The following is a 25,229-nucleotide window of genomic DNA, read 5'->3' as shown; positions in this document are numbered from 1 at the left end:
ACTATACTCCAGCCTGGGAGACACTGATTTTATTTTATAGGCATTATCATCAAAGAGAGGGTCTTACATCCTTTGCAGTGGCTATTTTTCACTTACATTCTTCTTTTCAAATTTAAATAATGGTAATCTCTTATACATTTCAAAACAACCTTTATTTTTTAAATCAGGTTTTTTGTTTTTTGTTTTTATTGAGAGTCTCGCTCTGTTGCCCAGGCTAGAGTGCAGTGGCGTGATCTCGGCTCACGACAAACTCTGCCTCCCGGGTTCAAGAGATTCTCATGACTCAGCCTCCCAGGTAGCTGAGATTACAAGCACATGCCACCATGCCTGCCTAATTTTTATATTTTTAGTAGAGATGGGGTTTTGCCATGTTGGCCATGCTGGTCTTGATCTCCTGACTTCAAGTGATCTGCCTGCCTCAGCCTCCCAAAGTGCTGGGATTACAGGCGTGAGCCACCATGCCCAGCTTCTTCCTTATGATTTTAATAACATTTTCTTAACTCTAGCTTACTTTATTGTTAAGAGTACAGTATATAACACAACATATAAAACATGGCAATCAACTGTTTATGTTATCAGGTTTAAGGCTTCTGGTCAACAGTAAGCTATTAGTAGTTAAGTTTCTGGGGAGTCAAAAATTATATGCAGGTTTTCAACTGACTGGGGGGGCGGTGTTGGCACCCGTAACCCCCGCACTGTTGAAGGGTCAATTATACTGTATTTATATATGCCAGCAGCTCCCCAACTGTGGTCTGCAGATCTCATGAGGTCTCCTTTCAGGGGATCCACATGGGCAAAACTATATTCATAATAATACTAAGACATTTGCATTTTCCACTGTGTTGACATCTGTACTGATGTAGAAAAGCAATGGTGGGTAAAACTGCCGGTACCTTAGTGCAAATCAAGTCAGTGGCATTAAATGTATAGTCGCCATTAGATCCTCTCTTCATCTTGTGCTTGCGGTTAAAACATTAAAAAGCCAGTTTTACTTAAGAATGTCCTTAATGAAGCAATAAAAATCACTAATTTTATTAAATCTCAAGCATTGAGTATATATCTTTTCAATATTCTATGGGATTAAATGGGAACTATGCATAAAGCATTTCAGCATACAATTACAGTAACTGTCTCGAGGAAAATCTCTTGTGTGTTTTGAATTGCAAGCTGAACTAGCTGTCACTTTTAAAAATAACAAATGACAGAAAAACTATGTATTTATGATACGTGACAAACATTTTCTCAAAAATTAATAAAGGAAGCCTAGCATTTCAAGGAAAGTAACTATAACAGTATTTGTTGTCAATAAAATTTGAGCTTTCCGGCAAAAATCAGAATTGTATCCATCATCATGAACTTGATAGATTCCCAATACTGATGAAATTGGTAGTGATATTAACAAAAGTGATATGGAAGATTTGCTTATCTCGGTGAACCAAAATTTCCCAAATGACCAATTCATGATGCTAAAAAACTCTGCTTGGGTGAAAGATCCATTTAAAATGCAGGACCAATCAATGAGATTTCAATTTAGTAGAGTAAAAAGCTTCACAAATATGATTTCAGATTCTACACTGCAATAACCTTTAAGTAACCATCACTCGTTGAGTTTTAGTGAAATACCAAAGAAAAATATCCATAATTACCTGAAAAGGCTATTAAAGTATTCCTCCTACCTTTTCCAACTACAGATCTGTGTGCGGCTGGATTTTCTTCATATATTTCAACTAAAACACCTCAACACAACAGATTAATTACAAAGGCAAGTATTAATAGATATGATAATTGCCTTCTATTAAGTTGGACATCAGAAAAGATTTTCTAAAAAGTAAATCAATGCCAGCTTTCTATTTTGAAAATAAAATTTTTCATAAAGTTATTCTAGAATATAATGAGTTTATTAGTGTCATTTAGAAAAATTAAGTAGTTTACAAATGTCTTCATTTTCCTTTTTTTTCCTTTTTTGAGACAGGGTCTCCTAAACTGGAATGCAGTGGTGTGTTCAAGGCTCACTGCAGCCTCCACCTCCCATGTGATTCTCTCACCCCAGCATCTCAAGTAACTGGGACCACAGGCGCATGCCACCATGACCACCTGGCTAATTCCTTTCTTTTTTTTCTTTTTTCTTTCTTTCTGTTTTGTTTTTAGTGGAGATGAGGTCTCAGGCTAGTCTCAAACTCCTGAGACCAAGAGATCTTCCCACCTTGGCCTCCCAAAGTCCTGAGATTACCAAACTGAGCCATCACGCCTGCCCAGTTTTAATTTCTAATACAGTAAATGTTGGAAGATATAGCCCACATAAACAAAAGCTGTTTGGGCTCCTCAGCAAGTTTTCGCAGGACAAACGGAGTCTAAAACCAAAAAATTTGAGAACTACTGATATAGGTATTATAATAAACACTACATAATGAATTTAACCACAATTGTTAAACATTATTTTAGAAAAATAGAAGAGAAGCAGAGCACATCAAAATGGTTAATGAAAAATGGAAATGTGGGCCAGGTGTGGTGGGCCAGGTGCAGTGGCTCACGCCTGTAATCCCAGCACTTTGGGAGGCTGAGGTGGGCGGATCACTTGAGGTCAGGAGTTCGAAACCAGCCTGGCCAACATGGTGAAACCCCGTCTCCACTAAAAAAAAAAAAGAATACAAAAATTAGCCAGACGTGGTGGCATGCACCTGTAGTCCAGCTACTCGGGAGGCTGAGACAGGAGAATTGGTTGAACCTGGGAGGCAGAAGTTGCAGTGAGCCAAGATTGTACCACTGCACTCAAGTCTGGGAGACAGAGTGAGACTCCATCTCAGAAAAAGGGAAATGTGCTTAAGTTACTTGCCAGAAATAAATGCTTTGATGATCTCTATTTACTTATCTAACACAAACATCACTTCACTTTAACCTGTAATATCTATCTTCCTTACTAAGCATGACCTCCAGAGATGGTATCTTCACCTCTGTAACCCAAGGCCTGATTACATGTATCATACAGCAAATACTAATAAAGAATTATTTGACTCGGCCAGGCGCGGTGGCTCAAGCCTGTAATCCCAGCACTTTGGGAGGCCGAGACGGGCGGATCACGAGGTCGGGAGATCGAGACCATCCTGGTTAACACGGTGAAACCCCGTCTCTACTAAAAAATACAAAAAACTAGCCGGGCGAGGTGGCGGGCGCCTGTAGTCCCAGCTACTCGGGAGGCTGAGGCAGGAGAATGGCGTGAACCCGGGAGGCGGAGCTTGCAGTGAGCTGAGATCTGGCCACAGCACTCCAGCCTGGGTGACAGAGCGAGACTCCGTCTCAAAAAAAAAAAAAAAAAAAAAAAAGAATTATTTGACTCAATAAATGAATAAATGAATGAGGTAGTCCAATTAACAAAATGAAGTCATACTCACCAAACGGCTGTTTCTTCCATTTTTAAAAATCTATATACAGCAGCTCTGGGAAGTCGTGTGTTGTTTTTTTTTTTTTCTTTGAGATGGAGTCTTGCTCTGTCACCAGGCTGGAGTGCAGTGGTGCAATCTCGGCTCACCGCAACCTCTGCCTCTCGTGTTCAAGTGATTCTCCTATCTCAGCCTCCTAAGTAACTGGGACTACAGGCGTGCACCACTACACTCAGCTAATTTTTGTATTTTTAGTAGAGACAGGGTTCCACCATGTTGGCCAGGATGGTCTTGATCTCTTGACCTCATGATCCGCCTGCCTCAGCCTCCCAAAGTGCTTGGATTACAGGCGTAAGCCATCGAGTTTGGCCTTTTTTTTTTTTTTTTTTTTTTTCAGACAGTCTCGCTCTGTAGCCCAGGCTGGAGTGCAGTAACACCATCTTGGCTCACTGCAACCTTGTCCTCCCAGGTTCAAGAGATTCTCCTGCCTCAGCCCCACAAGTAGCAGGATTACAGGCATCTGCTACTATGTCTGGCTAATGTTATATTTTTACTAGAGATGAGTGTCACCATGTTGGCCACGCTGATCTTGAACTCCTGACCTCAGGTGATCCACCTGCCTCAGCCTCCCAAAGTGCTGGGATTACAGGCCTGCGCCACCACGCCCAGCGGAAAGTCATGTTTTCTTAAATCAGTGTTTCTATGAGTTGTAGACCACCATTCATTATGTAAATACACAGGAAATCACATATATACAAAATATCTCCATATTGATCTGTCTATATTGGCCATTTCTTTCCTTACCTGTGATAACTTACAGCAGGCACTCTTGAATTTCAACAACATCAAGACTTTTTTCCCTCTTCTTTTCCTCCCTCTTAATCTCTTTTGGTCCCTCTGGATTATATCTCCCCTTTATGTACTATCAACCATCTTTAGCATGACCAACAAAAGACCCCTGACAGCTCCCAGAACCTAGAGACAAACTAGAGAAAAACAATCTTACCAATAGTATGATTTCCATAAAGGAGCTGCTCCAAAATTGCAGTTTTCCCCACAGATAGCAATCCACAAACCACAACCTTGCAGCCCTTTCCCATCTTCTCTCAGGATATCACTGTGGAGAGAACAGAAGGTCTTTTAAATTGTATACTGCTGAAACTAACCATTTCTTTTTATTTCAGTATTTCAATTTAATATGTAACACATGCACAGGGGAAATTTTCAAATACAGTAAAGGAGATACAGAATAAGGTATAGCCTTCCAAACCCCATTCCCCAGTCTCCCATTTGCTCCCTTAGAGCAATAAGCATTATCAGTTTCTTATATATCTGACAGAGACAATATAGATAAATATAAGACTTCAGGCTGGGCACAGTGGCTCATGCCTGTAATCCTACCACTTTGGGAGGCTGAGGCGGGTGGATCACCTGAGGTCAAGAATTCGGGACCAGCCTGGCCAACATGGTGAAACCCCGTCTCTACTAAAAATACAAAAATTAGCCAGGCATGATGGCACATGCCTGTAGTCCCAGCTACTCAGTAGGCTGAGGCAGGAGAATCGCTTGAACCCGGGGGGCGGAGGTTGCACTGAGCCGAGATTGCACCACTTCACTCCAGCCTGGGTGAAAGAGCCAGACTCTGTCTCAACAACAATAAATAAACAAATAAATAAAATACATGGATAGATATGAATACATCTTTGTTTTCAAAAAGAATAAATATATTTTATATGAAGAATATTTCAATACTGATTAAGTCTATAGGAATCCAACAGACTCTTAAATCCTTGAAAGAGACTGCCTACTCATTAATATTTACCTGGAAAAATAAACATTTAAGTAAAAATTTAAGGAGGCATGAGGATAAAATTTTTAGAAAATGGACATGATTTTTCAAAGAAACATGAATGTTTATGTCAGTCTTTTCTCAGGAAGAGAAGAAACTGGATTTTGATAGTCACGTGGTTTTTTTTTTTTTTTTTTTGAGATGGAGGGTAGTTCTGTCACTCAGGCTGGAGTGCAGTGGAGAGATCTCAGTACACTGCAACCTCTGCTTCCTGAGGGCAAGCGATTCTCCTGCCTCAATCTCTCGAGTAGCTGTGATTACAGGCACCTGCCACCATGCCCGGTGAAATTTTTGTATTTTTAGTAGAGACGGGGTTTCACTATGTTGGCCAGGATGGTCTCAAACTCCTGATCTCAAATGATCCGCCTGCCCCGGCCTCCCAAAGTGCTGTGATTACAGGCATAAGCTACTGCGCCTGTCATGTGGGCCTTCTTAGTCATACTTCTTTTTGAGGAAGAATAGACAACACTAGCAAAATTGCCCATGCACAGGACTTCATGACTAAAACACCAAAAGCAATGGCAATAAAAGCCAAAATAGACAAATGGGATCTAATTAAACTAAAGAGCTTCTGCGCAGCAAAAGAAACTACCATCAGAGTGAACAGGCAACATACAGAATGGGAGAAAATTTTTGCAATCCACTCATCTGACAAAGGGCTAATATCCAGAACCTACAAAGAACTCAAACAAATTTACAAGAAAAAAACCAAACCCATCAAAAAGTGGGCAAAGGATATGAACAGACACTTCTCAAAAGAAGACATTTATGCAGCCAACAGACACATGAAAAAATGCTCATCATCACTGGCCATCAGAGAAATGTAAATCAAAACCACAATGAGATACCATCTCACACCAGTTAGAATGGCAATCATTAAAAAGTCAGGAAACAACAGGTGTTGGAGAGGACGTGGAGAAATAGGAATGCTTTTACACTGTTGGTGGGACTGTAAACTAGTTCAGCCATTGTGGAAGACAGTATGGCGATTCCTCAAGGATCTAGTACTAGAAATACCATTTGACCCAGCCATCCCATTACTGGGTATATACCCAAAGGATTATAAATCATGCTGCTATAAAGACACACACACACGTATGTTTATTTACAGCAGTATTCACAAGAGGAAAGACTTGAACCAACCCAAATGTCCATCAATGACAGACTAGATTAAGAAAATGTGGCACACATACACCATGGAATTCTATGCAGCCATAACAATGAGTTCATGTCCTTTGTAGGGACATGGATGAAGCTGGAAACCATCATTCTGAGCTAACTATCGCAAAGAGAGAAAACCAAACACCGCATGTTCTCACTCATAGGTGAGAACTGAATAATGAGATCACTTGGACACAGGGTGGGGAACATCACACACCGAGGCCTGTTGTGGGGTCAGGGGAGCGGGGAGGGATAGCATTAGGAGATACACCTAATGTAAATGATGAGTTAATGGGTGCAGCACACCAACATGGCCCATGTATACATATGTAACAAACCTGCACGTTGTGCACGTGTACCCTAGAACTTAAAGTATAATTTTAAAATGTAAAAAAAAAAGAAAAACTGCCCATGCACTTAAAACTGGAAAGAAAAGGAAAATTAACCTCTCCTAGCTTCTCAACTTATATCTAAGTAAGAACAAGGTAAGGTGACATTTCCTTCAATTTTCCTCAAGGCTTTTCTTTCCAGAAGGCAAGGTACCAGAAGTCAAGGCAGAAAGTTAGAAGGGGTCATTAAATACAACAGACAAAGAATTCAAATTTCTACATTGCTGTTTGTCATCTCCCACTACCTCCTTCTTTCCCCTAATTCTCTGCTCACCTATAAGTGACCATGCTATAAACCTGGCTAAAAGGGACACTATAACTCCTTGCAGTCAAAAACAACTGTAACGCCAGTCATGGTGGCTCACGCCTGTAATCCCAGCACTTTGGGAGGCCGAGTTGGGTGGATCACCTGAGGTCAGGAGTTGGAGACCATCCTGGCCAACATGATGAAACCCCATCTCTATTAAAAATACAAAAAATAGCCGAATGTGGTGGTGGGCGCCTGTAATCCCAGCTACTGGAGGGGCTGAGGCAGGAGAATCACTTGAACTCGGGAGGCGGAGATTTCAGTGAGCCGAAATCACGCCACTACACTCCAACTTGGGCAGCAAGAGTGAAACTCTGTCTCAAAAAAAAATAAAAATAAAAACAAACAAAAAGAGCTCTAACAATAAACTTCACGGCCAGGTGCAGTGGCTCACGCCTATAATCCCAGCACTTTGGGAGGCCACGTTGGGTAGATCATTTGAGGTGAGGAGTTCAAGACCAGCCTGGACAACATGGTGAAAACCTGTCTCTACTAAAAATACAAAAAAGTAGCCAGTGTGGTGGTGGGCACCTGTAATCCCAGCTACTTGGGAGGTTGAGGCAGGAGAATTGCTTGAACCTGGGAGGCGGAGGTTGCAGTGAGCCGGGATGGCACCACTGCGCTCCAGCCTGGGTGACAGGCACTCCGTCTCAAAAAAACAAAAAAAGAAAAGAAAGTTCAAATAAGCATTCTGACAAAAGGGATGCTAGGTATCTATCTGCACTCACGTGCTCACTGGATTGTGACAATAAAAACCCAACACGGGCCGGGCGCGGTGGCTCATGCCTGTAATCCCAGCACTTTGGGAGGCCGAGGCGGGCGGATCACAAGGTCAGGAGATCGAGACCACGGTGAAACCCCGTCTCTACTAAAAATACAAAAAATTAGCCGGGCGTGGTTGTGGACGCCTGTAGTCCCAGCTACTCGGGAGGCTGAGGCAGGAGAATGGCGTGAACCCAGGAAGCGGAGCTTGCAGTGAGCCAAGATCGCGCCACTGCACTCCAGCCTGGGCGACAGAGCCAGACTCCGTCTCAAAAAAAAAAAAAAAAAAAAAAAAAAAACCCAACACGGAACGCACATGTTTTTTAGAGACCAGATCTTGCTACGCGGCCCAGGCTGGAGTGCAGTGGCTATTCACAGGTATAATCACAGTACACTACCACCTAGAACACCTGGATTGAAGGGATCCTCCTCTGTTCACCACATCAACTACAGAATATATCTGTGTGTGTGTGTGTGTGTGTGTGTGTGTGTATGTCACCTAGGCTGAAGTGTAGTGGCACAGTCTCGGCTCACTGCAACCTCCGCCTCCTGAGTTCAAGCGATTCTCCTGTCTCAACCTCCCAAGTAGCTGGGATTACAGGCACATGCCACCACAGCTGGCTAATTTTTGTATTTTTAGTAGAGATGGGATTTCACCACATTGGCCAAGCTGGTCTTGAACTCCTGACCTCAAGTGATCCGCTGGCCTCAGCCTCCCAAAGTGCAGAATATATCTTAATGGTGGCAGTATAGTAGTTGTACTTGCACACATGTGTGTTGCACAGCAACACTGTCTTCTACTAACACTGGAAACATTACGCCACAAATAAATTTCAAGTCTTCTCTACTGTATCTTCTCAATCTGTAATTTTTTTATGACCCAAATCACCCACAACACTAATCTCATATAAAAAATTTTAATGCTGCCATTTTTGTAGCATAGTAATAACACAGTATTTATTTTCAGAGTAGTACACTGCACTTTACCAATAGACAACTAGCCATCACTTACATAATACAACCATTATTTCCTTGGTGGCATGCTTCAGATTCTAAATCTTCTGAGAATATTAACCACTGGCTTCCATGAGAACCACTTTTTTTAGGGGACTTTCTTTTCTTTATATATTTTCAACCTAACTTTAATAGAAAAATTCTTAGCCTCTATTTATAAGGGCAGAGCATTATGTAACACTGATCATCTACGGTATGTATGGTATTTCCTTCATCTGCAACAACAGCCTATTTTAAAAGGTTTTCTACAGATACCTCTGAATTTATGATAAATTTAATGTCACCTCATTGATCAAAGGGCTCTCCTCTCTGCCTATTGTGATTTCTTTACAAGTTATGATACCACTGTATCTTTGTTTAGGAAGATTTTTTTTTAATAATAGCTAAATTTTAAAAGAAACTGCCATGTAGGCACATGAGAAGAGTTTGAAAAAGAAATAAACTCCTAGAGGATGGGACAAATGATGACAGCACAGCATAATTCTGTCAGAAAAGGCTGCTGTTGGAATTTAAATCCAAATTTCTCTATTGTTATTTCTATTTCTCTGAAAATCTCTTACCCTCAGTGGAATTTCTAAGTATCAATTTTTACTACTCTCCCTTTCCTGTTCAACTGAAAAAATACGCATTTATCCACACATTATGCCAATCTTCAAAAACACTCAAAAGAGGCCAGGTGCAGTGGCTCACGTCTGTAATCTCTACGCTTTGGAAGGCCAAGGTGGGTGGACTGCTTGAGCCAGGAGTTCGAGACTGGCCTGGGCCCCACATCGGGACCCTGTCTCTTTGAGTTTATATACGCATAAACTCAAAAGGGCAGGCATATACTGTAGCTGAGTGAAGCGGGCAGCTATAAGGAAAAAAATGCCCAATGATTAACAGCAACAGGCCCTCTGTAAAAAAGAGGCAAATATGAGTGCTGGGGACTACAGCAAACTGGAAAAATCTGACACCAACAGAAACCTGAGACATTCAGATATCAAGCTTTCCAAGTACCTTTGGAAGTAATGTTACTATATCTGCTTTAAAAGTAGCACACTGCAGGCCGCGCGCGGTGGCTCACGCCTGTTATCCCAGCACTTTGGAAGGCTGAGGCAGGTGGATCACGAGGTCAGGAGATCGAGACCATCCTGGCTAACATGGTGAAACCCTGTCTCTACCAAAAATACAAAAAATTAGGCGGGGCTTGCAGTGAGCCGAGATCACGCCACTGCAGTCCAGCCTGGGAGACAGAGCAAGACTCCGTCTCAAAAAAAAAAAAAAAAGTAGTACACTACAAATGTACTTTGATCACTCATTGATGATTATCAGGATAATATAATTATCGGGATAACAGGATTAACAGACAACGTTTGCTAAAAATTATACATTGTTTTGTATTGTGTGTGTATATTAATAAATTGGGGAGTTCACTTTGATATCACCAAAGAAGTCATCATGGGCAAACAGTAAAAGTAACTGAATAAAGGTAGCTCAAAACACTAGCTAAGGATTTTAAGCATTTTTTGGAAGGAAAGCAAAGAGATAGAACAGACCTTATTAAATATTTTACACTATCAAAAAGAAAACAAAGATGAAAAGATAAGTGTGATTAATCAAAGCATGGCTGAATACTGTAGGTTCCTGGTTGCCTTCCAAATAGGAAACAATACTACTACATAAAGCAAATGAGTGCCTTGCTACCATCAATTACAAAGCTAAGAATTCTTTAAAAAATAATTAACATTTTGAATAAATAGCACATAAACAAAAATATTTTCTATATGTGATCACTATGGCAGGAACTCACATTACAAATAACTGGTTCTCATGCTTAGATATTTTCAGATTTACAAATAAAAACTACTAAAAGTTTGGTTCTTAAAGCACTTATAATAATTCCTAAACACAATAAATGCACACCACTTCCTGTGAAATATACAAAGGTGGTCATCTGCAGTACGCTGAATGGGCACTGAATCCCATGAACCGATCCTGGGGTAACCAAGCCTCTTACTTAAATCTAGGTTTCAAGAATTTGAAAGGCTCTGTAGTACATGGATCACCTTTAGGTTCCTTTCAACACTGTGATGCTATGATATTAGAAGTTGCTTATCCAGAGAACACACCAACACTGAGGTGAACACAAAAAACAGTAGTTACAGCTACTTGTCACATCCCTACCCTAAGAAACTGGGCAATAAAATTCAATCTGTGACCTATTATACCTCATCTGATGTAAATTACTAAGAGAACGTGCTTAATAGGCAAGATCCAGGGCAGTCTTAAGTACTTATTGCTTTATTTTCCAGGCTAATCAATAACGTTGCTAGAGAATAAATACAACTTCCTCTCTCCAACTTGAGGCTAAAAAAAAAAAAAAAAAAACCAGAATAAATATGTGACCTGGTCCATTCCTGTGAAATGCTTTGTCAACATTCTCTTTGAAAAGCCATCAGAAACAGCTCCCCAAAACTGCTGGCGCTTCTGTTCGTCTATGTAAGTGGGTCATTCTACTGTTACAAGTAAAACACAACTTTCTGACGCAACCAGAAAAACAATACCAAAACACTGTTAACATCACAGGAGAGATGTCATAAATCTCTAAAAACACTGTCATGTGGGGAAACCACCTACACTGTGTATTTACTTATGTCAACATTATGCATGGTGTGGAATACTTTCACTTATCTATATATGAATATATTTGCATACATAAAAATATATTCAACAGGTTTTGCACACAATATTGCACAAAATAAAATGTAATAAGCACATTCTAGCTTACCATTCTTTTATTCATTTACCAAACATTTAGTGAGGGCCTACCATCACGCCAGCTATCAGGGACAAACTAGGAGGCAAAAACAGAAATCATCCCTTGTCCTCAGGAATCTCAAAATCAACTGGAAACACAAATCCAAATCTTGTAAAACTGTTAACTGAGAAACTACAAATTGAGAAACAAAACTGCAAATCTGATTGATAAATTAGCAGTGATTATTCACACTACTAGAATTTTTTTTCCAAATGATTCATCCAACTTTTTAAATTTTATTTTTACTGCTCCTTACCGAGCTGGACTACGCCCCTAGGCAGTGCACCTAGAGTAGCGCATTCAACTTTTTAGTCAGTCATCCTCACTGTTGAAATACATACAGGGCTGCACTGCTTACCATTTTCATCACTACTGAAGTGGTCTGGGTGAGGCACCGCGTTCTCTCACCTGGTCTCTCAAAGACATTGTAATCCCCCAAACCTGTGAATATGTTACTTTACATACTCATACAAGAATTTTGCGGGTGTAATTAAGAACTTCCATATGAAGATATTGTCCTGAATTATCTAGGTGGGCCCAATGCAATCACAAGTGTCTTTATAAGAAAGACACAGGAGTGCTGGAGAGGGCAGAGGGTGTGACTGGAAGATGCTGTTTTGCTGGCTGTGAAGATGAAGGAAGAAGTCAAGAGCCAAGGAATTCAGGCAGGCTTCATAAGGTGGAAAAGCCAAGGAATAAACGTATGTTCCCCTAGTACCTCCAGAAAGAACACAACCCTACTGACACTTTGGTTTTAGCCTAGTGAGATTTACAGATTTACAGACCTAGTCTGATCTACAGACTAAAAGACAGTAAATTTGCATTGTTAGCAACCAAGAAAGTTGCTGAAATTTGTTACAGGAGCAATGGAAGACTAATACAATTTCCTAAGTAGTCTCTCTGCTTCCATTTTTGCTCTCCCTTTAGCCTCAAAAGGAGCAATCCAAATTATCTTTTTAAAATGTACGCCATACGAAGTCATCCTTCTGTTCAAAATCTTACAATGAAATCCAAAGTCCATGTAAGACCCTTCACCTCTCTGACATCATTTCCCACTTTCTCCTACTGTGAAGTTCAGCCACACTGCTTCCCTGCCGCTCCTCTATTCTCCTTGCATGCTCCAGTCTTGGCACTCTTCCCTCTGCCTGAATCAGACCCCTACTCTTACTCCCAGACTCCTATCCTTGAGGTCCTTTCTTAAATGTTACCTTCTCTAAAAGACAACCTGGACATTCCATCCCAAATTGCAAGCCCCACCCCCTAACACTCCCTCATCACTTCCCTCCCCTTACCGTTTTTCCTTAGCATTTACCACCAAACCCAATACACAGCTTACTTCTGCTTACTGCCCGTTTCCAAGAAGGCCAAAATTTCTGCGTTGTTTGCTGCTGCATCCCTAGCAACTATGCCTGGCACATATTAGACACTTAATAAATATTTGTTGACTCAATCAATGTACCAGATGGAGACACTTAAAAACGTAAAGCTGTGATTTAAAAAGAAAGAAAAATATGACGCAGGAAAAAAGATAATCAAAACCGCTACGATTTAAGAGATAACGATTCTTTTAAGCTTTTGCCACATTCGAACGCAGAATCTGGAAGGAAATTAAAACCACATGACTATATCAAAAATGAAAATATTCTGGAGAAGCAAAATAAGCCAGTAACCTATTTCTTAATTTAAAAAAACAAAAAACAAAAAACCGCAACGCAAAATGCCAGCATTTTCTCGGCATTTCTTCCCTAAAACATTCACACCTGCCAAACAGGTCTTGGCAAATAAACATTTGCTTTTCTGAAAAACTGTGGTTCTGATGTTAGCAATTTTGGGACGAAATCCGTATGCAGAAAAAGCGCCAAGCCGCCCGCAATCCACCCAGTCCATGACCCTTTTTTAGGACAAAACCCCTGGGAGCTGGGGCCTGCGGGAGCTTCACGCAGTCTGGAGCTGAAGGGACACAGCGAGCGCCCCCACCCGCGACGCCCCTACTCCGTGAAGGCCTCCCTGGGGGACTGGCGAAGCGTCGGGGGGTCTCTCAGCGCAGCGCTGGGGCCCAGATTTCTGCGCCCGTCGTGCGGGGGCCAGAGAGGGACAGCGCAGCGCTGGGGCCCAGATTTCTGAGCCCGTCGTGCGGGGGCCAGAGAGCGACAGCGCAGCGCGGAGACGCAGAGACTACGCGGGAAGAGAGCCCGCGGTGCGTGAAATAAACCTGTTCTCTCCTCTGACCTCAAAGACAGCGGCTCACCGCGGTACGCGGTCACCGGCTTTGGAACCTGGACCCCAACTTGCCTCTTCTCGCGGCGGGACAGTCACCGACGCTCGCTTACCGAGGCCTCGCCGCCAACTCTCGCACCCCGGCCGCTCAGGCTGGAATCCTGCGGGGCAGGGGGCGGGACAATAGGGGCGGCTGCGCCCCACTCGGCAGAACTCCGCCCACCAGGCGCGATGCTGGAACTACATGTCCCATGAGGCTCTGGGAGGCCGCAGTTTTCCACCGGAAAGAGGTTGGCTGAGGTGGGGGAGGAGCCCAAAAGGGATTGTGGGAGTACAGCTCTTTCCTTTCCGTCTGGCGGCAGCCATCAGGTAGGCTGCGTTGGAGATCTTTGCTCTTCCATCCGCCGTTGATCGTCTTCCTCTTCAACCATCCAGGCCCGGGGACCCTGCGTCCTCCGAGATAGGTCTCTCTCCTGTGCGGCCAGAGTTTGGTCAGGATGCGGGACAGCGAGGGGGTGGAGAGGCGGTCCCCGGGGCGGGTTGAGCGAAGATGTGATGGCGGCGCGAATTTGAGCTGGGCCCGGATCCTGGAGGAGGCGTGGGGCTGACGAATGGGGCGCCCGGGACAAGGCAGCCTAAAGAGAGACTGCTGGTTGGGTGGGCTAGATGCATTTTCCTCGAGAGTTAATCCTCGGCGGCCGCAGCAGTACGTTGCCCTGTTGTGTCAGCGGCATCTCCTTGCAGGTTCCCCTTGGGGACGCCGCCTGCCGCAGCCACCCGCCCCCTTGGTGCTCACCTCTGGCTCTGTTCATTCGCCCCACCAAAACGTGCCGAGCATCGCGCCGGGGTTGCGGAGGTGACTGAACGCGGCTCCGTGGGCGCATTGGTGGGGGTTGGGCTAGCTGTCCCCGGCAGTTGGTGCAGAGCCATTTTCATTCCCGGCGGTTTCCTTGTGCTTGTTGGGGAACTAAGATGGACGAGTAGGGTCGTCTTATTGTACTTCAAGCGGATGATATTTAATACCCAGTTTGATTTCACAGGTAAGCCAAGATGGGTGCATACAAGTACATTCAGGAGCTATGGAGAAAGAAGCAGTCTGATGTCATGCGCTTTCTTCTGAGGGTCCGCTGCTGGCAGTACCGCCAGCTCTCTGCTCTCCACAGGGCTCCCCGCCCCACCCGGCCTGATAAAGCGCGCCGACTGGGCTACAAGGCCAAGCAAGGTACGTGATCGACTGCCTGGATGCTAGGATAAAATTATATTCCAGGAAAGTTGGAAACCAGCTGGTAGGAAAACACTGCTGCCCCAGTGTCTTCTCATAAGGCTTTGGCAGAATAGAGCTAGCAACACTGGTCAGTTACTTGATGCGCTTGTTGTCTAAAGTGGCAAGTGCGTCAAAGGTTGCAAATCTGGATGAGTTCAGACTAAAGCAAACAGTGTGTCTCCCTGTGTGAGTAACCTAAAGTACATTGACAGACTGGGATGTGTTTTAGTTTTTTCCATTATATAGCATTAACTTACTGTTGAAGTATTTTTGGTGGAGTGTTAATGACAAGCCATTGAGTCTTAAGCCTGATGGGCTTCCTATAAAATCACTAATTTTGTGTGTGTTTGTGTGTAGGTTACGTTATATATAGGATTCGTGTTCGCCGTGGTGGCCGAAAACGCCCAGTTCCTAAGGGTGCAACTTATGGCAAGCCTGTCCATCATGGTGTTAACCAGCTAAAGTTTGCTCGGAGCCTTCAGTCCGTTGCAGAGGTAAATGGTTTTCAGTAGCAGTTATATTGAATACTGCCTGGGGACGGTGGGAGAGACATTTAAGCAACTCTTCTGATTGTACTTAACGTGAACTGTCTCGTGTATAAAATAGGGTTTGTGATTTTTACTAATCTTGGTAAAGAGTAATTGCTTGAAAGACTTGTAAGTCGTTATTACAAATGCGTGTGTATATACTGGAAGTACTTGTGGAACCTAAGCTTTAAAGGCAAGAATATGCAGAAGAGACCAAATGTGGCCTGCACAGCCTAAAATATATACTAGATATTCTAAACGTTGCTGAGCTCTCAGTTGTATTGGAAAAAGATAAGGTCCTCAAACCCTAAATTTTGTTACCCAGGTATTAGTAAGGACTGGAGTATTAAGAGGGAATGATGTGTTTCAGTCTATATTTATGTGTGTTGTTTTAGCAAGTTTACTTTATCTCGTTATACTTGTGATAGTCTAGGGAGAAATGCTTCGTAAATACTTGAGTAGTAAAAGACTCCTGTCTGGTGGTGAACTAGAGTTGAGAATTAAAATTCTTTCTGACTCGCTGCTATGGGCAATGTGGGAGACTGACCTTGGCCTTTTTTCCTATTCTAGGAGCGAGCTGGACGCCACTGTGGGGCTCTGAGAGTCCTGAATTCTTACTGGGTTGGAGAAGATTCCACATACAAATTTTTTGAGGTTATCCTCATTGATCCATTCCATAAAGCTATCAGAAGAAATCCTGACACCCAATGGATCACCAAACCAGTCCACAAGCACAGGGAGATGCGTGGGCTGACATCTGCGGGCCGAAAGAGCCGTGGCCTTGGAAAGGGCCATAAGTTCCACCACACTATTGGTGGTTCTCGCCGGGCAGCTTGGAGAAGGCGCAATACTCTCCAGCTCCACCGTTACCGCTAATATAAGTAAAGTTTGTAAAATTCATACCTAATAAACAATTTAGGACAGTCATGTCTGCTTACAGGTGTTATTTGTCTGTTAAAACTAGTCTGCAGATTGTTTCTTGAATGCTTTGTCAAATTAAGAAAGTTAAAGTGCAATAATGTTTGAAGACAATAAGTGGTGGTGTATCTTGTTTCTAATAAGATAAACTTTTTTGTCTTTATCTTATTAGGGAGTTGTATGTCAGTGTATAAAACATACTGTGGTATAATAGGTTTAAAATAAATTCTTTAAGAGAACTGAAACTAGCCCTGTAGATTTGTCTGGTGCATGTGATGAAACCTGCAGCTTTGTTGGTGATGGCAATGCTGTGCTGGTTTACTTTCAAGTGGCTGGGTTTTTTTAGTTTGACAGGTACAGACTTTTTTAACTGGGCTTTAGAAAATCTGGGTTAGCCTGAAGAAAATTGCTTCTGCCTTCATAGTACCATTTTCAATTCACATAAAAATGGTGAAAGCTCCCTAGTTCAGTGCTGTGGCTTCATGTAATTCAATGATTCGTGGTAGTGGTATTAATACTGGTGTGTTTTGAAATTGAGTGTAGATAAAATTAGCCTTAAGATTGGTAAGCTAGCAATGAATGCTAGGGTGGGAAGCTGGTAAGCCAGTGGCCGTTAAATACCTTTCAAGTGTGAGAAGTCAATCCTAAAATATTTAACCGTAATGCTAATTGTGATCATTATGAATCCTTTCAGTCACATTAGAGGGGAAAGTAGTTGGCTATAAGTACCTCATTCTTAGTCCAGTCAGTCTTAAAAACATCTTGGGTTACCCATTCTGTGCACTCCCATAGGCTACAGAAAAGGTCATAAGCGCATGGTTTGCAACCGTATGTGTTTTGTGCAGTTACTTCTCTTGTTCTTGGCCAAACTACCCTAAAAATCCTTACCATTCCACAAAGTTGGGCCATCACTTGTGCTCCCACTTTGAGTACACCACCACATTGCATTTCTGTTTCTATCATGTCTTCCAGGAGACTAGACTGTTTCCCAGGGTGGATTTGAGTATAAAGAAAAGGTAGACAAGGAATTGCCCAATTCTAAATTCTGACTTTACTGACTTAAATCTAAATGCTCGTTTCTCTGAACCAATTTTCTCCGATCTTCTCTAGGGGTTTCAAAAGGCTCAGTTAATTGAATTCCAGGAAGTACTCAGCAAGTTCATAGAAGTTCTTGAGACCTAAATTTCTTCACGCACACAAAAAAAGATCTTAAGTCATACATTTTTATTGTGTAGAAGTTGTTCAACTAAAGGAATAAATGTCTATTAAAAGAAATTGACTTTCTGTTATTTTTTGTCATCTTCTAGTGCTAATGTACTTTAAAGCAAACCAAATACCCTAGCCAGCAAAAAGGCATCAAAATGTGATTGTAGAAATAACATAATTTGGCCGGGCGCGGTGGCTCAAGCCTGTAATCCCAGCACTTTGGGAGGCCGAGACGGGCGGATCACGAGTTCAGGAGATCGAGACCATCCTGGCTAACACAGTGAAACCCCGTCTCTACTAAAAATACAAAAAATTAGCCGGGCGCGGTTGTGGGCGCCTTTACTCCCAGCTACTCGGGAGGCTGAGGCAGGAGAATGGCGTGAACCCGGGAGGCGGGGCTTGCAGTGAGCTGAGATCCGGCCACTGCACTCCAGCTTGGGCAACAGAGCTAGACTCCGTCTCAAAAAAAAAAAAAAAAAAAAAAAACAATTTGAGGTAGCATAAAATGTACTTACTATCTCAGTTCTTTGATCATTGCATGAATTAAGTTTTTATCTAAAACTGTTCAGCTGGGTGCGGTGGCTCAGGCCTGTAATCCCAGCACTTTGGGAGACAGGCTGGAGGATTTGTTGAGGCCAGCCTGGGCAGCATAGTGAGACCTCTATTTAAAAACAAAGAACAACTTACACATGGCTAATTTGGGAAAGAGAAAGGGTTCGGGCCAAAGGTCAGCATTGTCTACAAGAAAACCTTGTTTCTGTCCTTGCTACCCTACAGTTTAATCTCCACACAGTAGCCCAAGGGATTCTATTGATCACGGCACTCCTGTGCAAAAAAATCCAAAGTCCTCACAATAGCTTTTATGATCTTTCCACTTTCTATGTGTGACCTTACGTCCTATTGCTGTCCTCACCCCAGGCTCCTTGCTGTTCTTCAAATACACCAAACACTTCTAATACCTTTATGATGGGAAAACTTTATTCCAATATTAAGGATCACTTTATTAGCTATGCCCTGACCACCTCACAAGCTGTTCCCATTTGCTTTACTATTTCTGTAATGGCATGTAATTCACACAGCAACATTGACTATTCAGTTTTTTTTTTTTTTTTTTCAGATGGAGTCTCACTTTCACCCAGGTGTGAGTGCAGTGGGGCAATCACGGCTCACTGCAACCTCTGTCTCCTGGGTTTGAGTGATTCTCCTGCCTCAGCTTCCCAAATAGCCAGGACTACAGGCACACACCGCCACGCCCAGCTAACTTTTGTATTTTTAGTAGAGACGGGGGTTCACCATGTTGGCCAAACTGGTCTTGAACTCCTGACCTCAAGTGATCCACCTGCCTTGGCCTCCCAAAGTGCTGGAATTACAGGCATGAGCCACCACACCGGGCCCAAATTTTCTTTAGTAATAACAACAATTGGCTGGGCGTGATGGCTCACACCTGTAATCCCAACACTTTTGGAAACCAAGGTGGGCTTCAGCTCATGAGTTAAGAGACCAGCCTGAGCAACGTGGTGAGAGCCCATCTCATATAAAATAAATAAATTAGCCGGGCATGGTGTTGCACACCTGTAGCCTCCGAAATCACACCACTGCACTCCATCCTGGGTGACAGAGCCAGAACTTGTCTCAAAAAAATAATGGTTTCTTATAATCCCAAAAGGTACAGTTACTAGTATTAATCCTTTTTTGCCAATGAGGAAACACAAAGATGAAGCAACTTGCTTAAAGTCATACAGTGACAGACTGAATTCAAATCCTATACACTTAGAAAGTTTATTTTCTTTTTCTTTTTCTTTTTTTTTTTTTTTTTTTTGAGATGGAGTCTCACTCTCGCAAGGCTGGAGTGCAGTGGCACGATCTCAGCTCACTGCAACCTCCGCCTCCCGGGTTCAAGTGATTCTCCCGCCTCAGTCTCCTGAGTAGCTGGGACTACAGGTGCACACCACCACACCCAGCTAATTTTTGTATTTTTAGTAGAGACGGTGTTTCACCATGTAGGCCATGTTGGCCAGGATGGTCTCAAACTCCTGACCTCAGGTGATCCTCCCGCCTCGGCCTCCCAAAGTGCCAGGATTACAGTTGGCCACTGTGCCCAGCCAACTTAAAGTTTTTGTTAGATAATACATTAATATTAAAAATTCAAAAGTATAGGCGCTACAGTACAAACTCTTCTGCCTCCTAGTTCCCGTCCTTGGAGGCAATGTGATCAGTTTAACAATATTTTTTTATTTTGAGACAGGGTCTCACTGTTGCCCAGGCTGGAGTGTAGTGGTGCGTTCACAGCTTACTGTAGCCTCAACCTCCTAGGCTCAAGCGATCCTCCCACCTCAGCCTCTCGAGTAGCTGGGACCACAGGTGCACACCACGATGCCAGGCTAATTTTTGTATTTTTTGTAGAAACAGGGTTTCACCATGTTGCTCAGGCTGATCTCAAAGTCCTGGGCTCAAGCAATCTTCGCATCTCTGCTTCCCAAAGTGCTGGGATTACAGGTGTGAGCCACTGTGCCTGGCCTACATATGTATTTTTTCCTTTTTTCCCCCAAGTTGTAGGATATGATACACATTGTTGATTTTTTTGTTTGTTTAGTTATGTATCTCAGAGCTTATTCTTTATCAGCTCATGAAAAACTTTTTTTTTTTTTTGAGACGTAGTTTTGTTTTTGTAGCCCAGGCGATCGTGGCTCACAGCAACCTCTGCTTCCCAGGTTCAAGCAATTCTCCCGCCTCAGCCTCCTGAGTATCTGGGATTACAGGTGCCTGCCACTACATCCAGCTATTTTTGCATTTTCAGTGGAGATAGGGTTTCACCATTTTGGCCAGGCTGGTCTCGAACTCCTGACCTCAGGTGATCTGCCCATCTCAGCCTCCCAAAGTACTGGGATTACAGGTGTGAGCAACCACGCCCGGCTGGAACTTCATTCTTTTGGTATAATTGCACGGTATCCCATCAGGTGGATGTACCATGATTCATTGGATATGGACCCTACTGATGGATATTTAAATTTCTTCCAATCTGGTGCTATTACAAAAAGAAAAATGTGTGCATACATCTTTATTCATCTGTAGAATAAATTCTAAGAAGTAGAATGGCAGAGTTAAAAATCATATGTATGTAATTTTTTATAGATATTGACAAATTATCTTCCATAAAAGTTGAACCAATTTACACTACCACCAGCAAAGTAGGAGAGGACTTGCTTATCCACACCCTCTTTAATGCATGAAATCCAATTTTGGGATACTGCCAGTCTGTTAGGGGGGAAATGATATTGTTCTCCACTTTTATTTTGCATTCTGAGTATGGCAGAGGCAAAGCTACGTGCATCCCATAGCTTTTTCTCCCACCTGAAAACACAACTAAACTACGTTGTTTTCCTGGCCTCTCATTCATTTGCGTTGGGGTCATATTACTTCCCTCCAAGACAAACAACAGTTGGTATGCCTCCTCCACACTTCCCACAACTGTGGAAGCCAGTGATCCAGATAGCATAGCTATTAATGCAAGATGGAAGAAAGCTGCTCAACCCCATCAGACAGCATGAGTGGTAAGATTTTATTGTGTCAAACGACTGCATTAGTTGTGTTTTGTTATTGTGGCAGCATAGCCTACCTTGGCCCTAACTAATTCAATAAATAAAGTTGAGCATCATTTGTACATTTAAGAGCGTTGATGTTTGCTTTACAGTGACTTTCCACTTTTCTATCAGAGAATCCCCCCTCCCTTATGTACCATGCTATATTAATAAATTGGAAGGTAGTTGCTAGCTCATTTCTGCTATGCTTCATTATTTTTCTGCTTATTAGATTCTTATTTTTTGAGACGAGTCTCTGTCGCCCAGGCTGGAGTGCAGTAGCGCGATCTCAGCTCACTGCAACCTCCACCTCCCAGGTCCAAGTGATTTTCATGCCTTAGCCTCCCGAGTAGCTGGGATTACAGGTGCGCGCCACTACTAATTTCTTTGTGTTTTAAGTAGAGGCAGGGTTTCACCATGTTTGCCAGGTTGGTCTATTACCCCTGACCTCAGGTGATCTGCGCCCATCTTGGCCTCCCAAAGTGCTGGAATTACAGGAATAAGCCACCAAACGTGGCCCTGCTCATGAGATTCTTGAAGGTAACTTTATGTAGAATAAATTCTTCAAATTTCAACTGTTCATTTTCGCCTTTCAATTCTGAGTTCTGAGTTCATCTTTAAGTTCTGAAATTTCTAAACCAAATTAGTGGGTCTATTGTATCAGGCAGACTAAATGAGGCAACAGTAACAACCTCCAAATTTTAGTGGCTTAAAATAATAAAAGATTTGTTTCTTGATCATACTTCATGTTTTTTAGAGATCGTTCTCACTCTAGAATCCAGACTGTTAGAACAGACACTATCTGGAACACTGCGAGGTGTCCATGACAGAGGACAAAGAGCATGGCATAGAACACCCTAACTTGTAGAGCTTCTGCTCAGGTTGTCCGAAGCAAGTCCCATGGCTATGCCTGGGTACAAATGGTGGGGAAATCTTCCAGTGCTTGGAAAGAGAGAGAGAATCAAATATTTGTGAACAACTCTAATGTCTACCACACACACTAATCCACTTGGTTTCTCTTTAGTCTTTAGTCTTTGTACACATTTGAAGTATTATGGAGAACAGCTGGTATACCAAGGTGGAAGTAGGAACCAGCGCAGTTCACACTGGTAGAGAGAATATTTTGTCACTGACGTTGCTAGTATTGCCAGAGTATGATGATGATAAAAAAGAATATACTGAGAGTGGGCTTGGTGGCTCACACCTGTAATCCTAGCACTTTGGAAGGCCAAGGCAGGTGGATCACTTGAGCTCAAGAGTTTGAGACCAGCCTGGGCAAGATGGTGAAACCCATCTCTACTAAAAATACAAAAAATTAGCTGGGCACAGTGGCATGTGCCTGTGGTTCCAGCTACTTGGGAGGCTAAGGTGGGAGAATCACCTGAGCTTGGGAAGCTGAAGCTGCAGTGAGCCAAGATTACGCCACTGCACCCCAGCCTGGGTGACAGAGTAAGACCCTGTCTCAAAAAAGAAAAAAAAAAGAAACAAACAAATATATATATATACTTTTACCCAGTTTTTGTTGTTTTACAATTCTCCTACAGACAATGCATTCCCTTATTGAGTTGATTGATTTTGTAAAATATGGTTATCTGCACACAACTGCAACCAATTCATTTGACACTTTATTATGTAATAGCATCCTTGCTGTATACCCACAAATGGTCACTGAAGAATACTTTAGCTGTATGCTGTTCAATATGATAGCCACTAGCCATCTGTGACTTTTAAAATTTAAATAGGATTTAAAAGTCAGTTCTCCAGTCATATTAGCTACACTTCAAATGCTCAATGGGCACATTGGCCACCATAATGGACAGCACAGAAAACATTTCGACGGTCACAGAAATTTCTGTTGTATAGCGCCGATTTATGTATTTTTTATTTATTATTATTATTATTATTTTTCGAGATGGCATCTTGCTCTGTCGCCCAGGCTGGAGGGCAGTGGCGCAATCTTGGCTCACTGTAACCTCTGTCTCCCGGGTTCAAGCAATTCTCCCTGCCTCAGCCTCCTGAGTAGCTGGGACTACAGGCACCTGCCACCACGCCTGACTAATTTTTGTGTTTTTAGTAGAGACAGGGTTTCACCATGTTGGCCAGGCTGGTCTCAAACTCCTGACCTTAGGTGATCACCTGCCTTGGACTCCCAAAGTTCTGGGATTATAGGTATGAGCTGTGGCGCTCGGCCAGAGTACCGACTTAGACCTTTGAAATTTTTCTTTATTTCTTCTTCTTCTTCCTCCTGCTCCTTCCTCCTCCTCCTTCTCTTGCTCCTCCTTCTCCTGCTCCTCCTCCTCCTCTTCCTCTTCTTCTTTTTTCTCTTCTTCCTCTTCCTCTCCTTCTCCTCTTTCCTCTTCCTCTTTTTCCTCCTCTTCTTTTTTTGTCATTGTCTAGTAGATGAAGATGAGGCATATGAAATCTAGTTTTACCATAAAAAGTTGTATGTATAGATTTCATATAAGAATAATATTTGTTGCTATAGATATTTTAATTGTATAATTACCACTTCCTTTGTCAGGGCGATTTTAGGTTTTTAGAAGTTTTTGATAAGAATTTGATCCCAATGGTACAAACTGTAAAAGAATGAACTACTACAACACCTTTTCTAAGAGAAAAGGTTTTGGTCTAAAAAGACCTTTAGTTTTCCATTGGCTGCAATTTGGCTGCATCTTTTGCCAAACTGTTAGATCTTTGAAATCAGTTTTATAAATATTCATCATTCAGAGAAGAAACAATTCTTTGGATTTGTCCTAAAAGGATCAAGCTGGCCTGAAATACCAATAGGGGGTGACATGTACCAACAAGCTACACTTTGACCATCAGCTGCCCCAAACAGGATGAAGTCCATGTTGCAGTTTTTAACCCAGCAACACTCTCCACAGCCCCAACATCATTTCAGTTCAGCCTTGGGAAGGTTGGCTAGACATTTAGCTTGTCCATTGATTTTATTCTTACTGATGTAGTGAACATCTTCACTATACATATAGTTTTCAACCTATTTTTTGTTTGTTTGTTTGTTTGTTTTTTGAGACGGGGTCTTGCTCTGTCACCCAGGCTGGAGTGCAGTGGCCGGATCTCAGCTCACTGCAAGCTCCGCCTCCCGGGTTCACGCCATTCTCCTGCCTCAGCCTCCCGAGTAGCTGGGACTACAGGCGCCCGCCACCTCGCCCAGCTAGTTTTTTGTATTTTTTAGTAGAGACGGGGTTTCACCGGGTTCGCCAGGATGGTCTCGATCTCCTGACCTTGTGATCCGCCCGTCTTGGCCTCCCAAAGTGCTGGGATTACAGGCTTGAGCCACCGCGCCCGGCCCAACCTATTTTTATATAGGAAAAATAACCTGAAAATAAAGCCTTTTAGTATAAAATGCCACTCAAATTTTCTTTAGAAAAAGTAAAATCTGCTGCAAGGCAGGGTGCAGTGGCTCATGACTGGAATCCCAGCACTTTGGGAGGCCAACGTGGGAGGATCACTTGAGGCCAGGAGTTCGAGACCAGTCCAGTCAACATAGTGAGGCCTCCATCTCTATATTTTTTAATTGAGGAAAGAAAAAAAATCTACTGCAAAGGGGCTATAGTTGGCCTGTGCCATTAAACCTCATAATCACAGCATTCAAACTTAACGAAATGCTGTAGCTGGAACACACACTTCAGCTCACTCTGAAATCCTGGCAAAGGGCAACTCACTCCTCCAAAATTGACGAAATCATTTGATTTAATTGGCATGCTGTGAACATCTGAACTCATTTGTTGGCAATTCTCATTGTCATTTAGAGAGAAGTTCATTATTTGGCAGTCCTAGTTAGAGACATTAACTGATGGATGATGTAATTATCAGTCATCAAATCACGAAACTTCTTTCTA

At 42.6% G+C, this 25,229-nt stretch overlaps 2 protein-coding genes across 7 annotated transcripts in view; one reads left to right on the top strand and one right to left on the bottom strand.

Annotated features, from left to right (window-relative positions):
- NKIRAS1 (NFKB inhibitor interacting Ras like 1) overlaps positions 1–14,038 on the bottom strand; it is a 32,230-nt gene extending 18,192 nt beyond the window's left edge. The window contains exons 1-2 of one of the 3 annotated variants that reach the window (XM_050779521.1): positions 13,987–14,038; positions 4,384–4,494 (exon numbers count right to left, since the gene is read on the bottom strand). In XM_050779521.1, coding sequence (XP_050635478.1) covers positions 4,384–4,477 — 94 coding nt within the window. In that variant the 5' untranslated portion in view covers positions 4,478–4,494; positions 13,987–14,038. Of the gene's footprint in view, positions 1–4,383; positions 4,495–13,885 lie in introns of all 3 variants that reach the window. The other 2 variants (XM_050779522.1, XM_050779520.1) reach the window with 2 other exon arrangements.
- A 118-nt stretch (positions 14,039–14,156) lies between these two features.
- RPL15 (ribosomal protein L15) lies at positions 14,157–16,591 on the top strand. 4 transcript variants are annotated; one of them, XM_050779512.1, is made up of 4 exons: positions 14,157–14,242; positions 14,914–15,095; positions 15,495–15,631; positions 16,235–16,591. In XM_050779512.1, the coding sequence occupies exons 2-4, from the start codon at positions 14,924–14,926 to the stop codon at positions 16,538–16,540; spliced, it is 615 nt and encodes a 204-aa protein (XP_050635469.1). In that variant the 5' UTR covers positions 14,157–14,242; positions 14,914–14,923; the 3' UTR covers positions 16,541–16,591. The 4 variants fall into 4 exon arrangements, with proteins under 4 accessions (XP_050635469.1, XP_050635468.1, XP_050635467.1 ...); XM_050779511.1 differs by having other exon boundaries at positions 14,216–14,337; XM_050779510.1 differs by having other exon boundaries at positions 14,228–14,364.
- The last annotated feature ends 8,638 nt before the right edge of the window (positions 16,592–25,229 follow it).

This window comes from Macaca thibetana, chromosome 2 (assembly GCF_024542745.1).
Source record: "Macaca thibetana thibetana isolate TM-01 chromosome 2, ASM2454274v1, whole genome shotgun sequence".
Classification (NCBI taxonomy): domain Eukaryota; kingdom Metazoa; phylum Chordata; class Mammalia; order Primates; family Cercopithecidae; genus Macaca; species Macaca thibetana.
The sequence above is the reverse complement of the archived record's forward strand: the minus strand, read 5'-3'. Positions and strand labels throughout refer to the sequence as shown.

What these genes read in the sequence shown, in the direction of transcription:
- RPL15 (XM_050779512.1), top strand. Translation starts at nt 14,924, where the DNA reads ATGGGTGCATACAAGTACATTCAGGAGCTATGGAGAAAGAAGCAGTCT. An exon ending in GGGCTACAAGGCCAAGCAAG is followed by an intron (nt 15,096 to 15,494) that starts GTACGTGATCGA and finishes GTTTGTGTGTAG; the next exon opens with GTTACGTTATATATAGGATT. An exon ending in GCCTTCAGTCCGTTGCAGAG is followed by an intron (nt 15,632 to 16,234) that starts GTAAATGGTTTT and finishes TTCCTATTCTAG; the next exon opens with GAGCGAGCTGGACGCCACTG.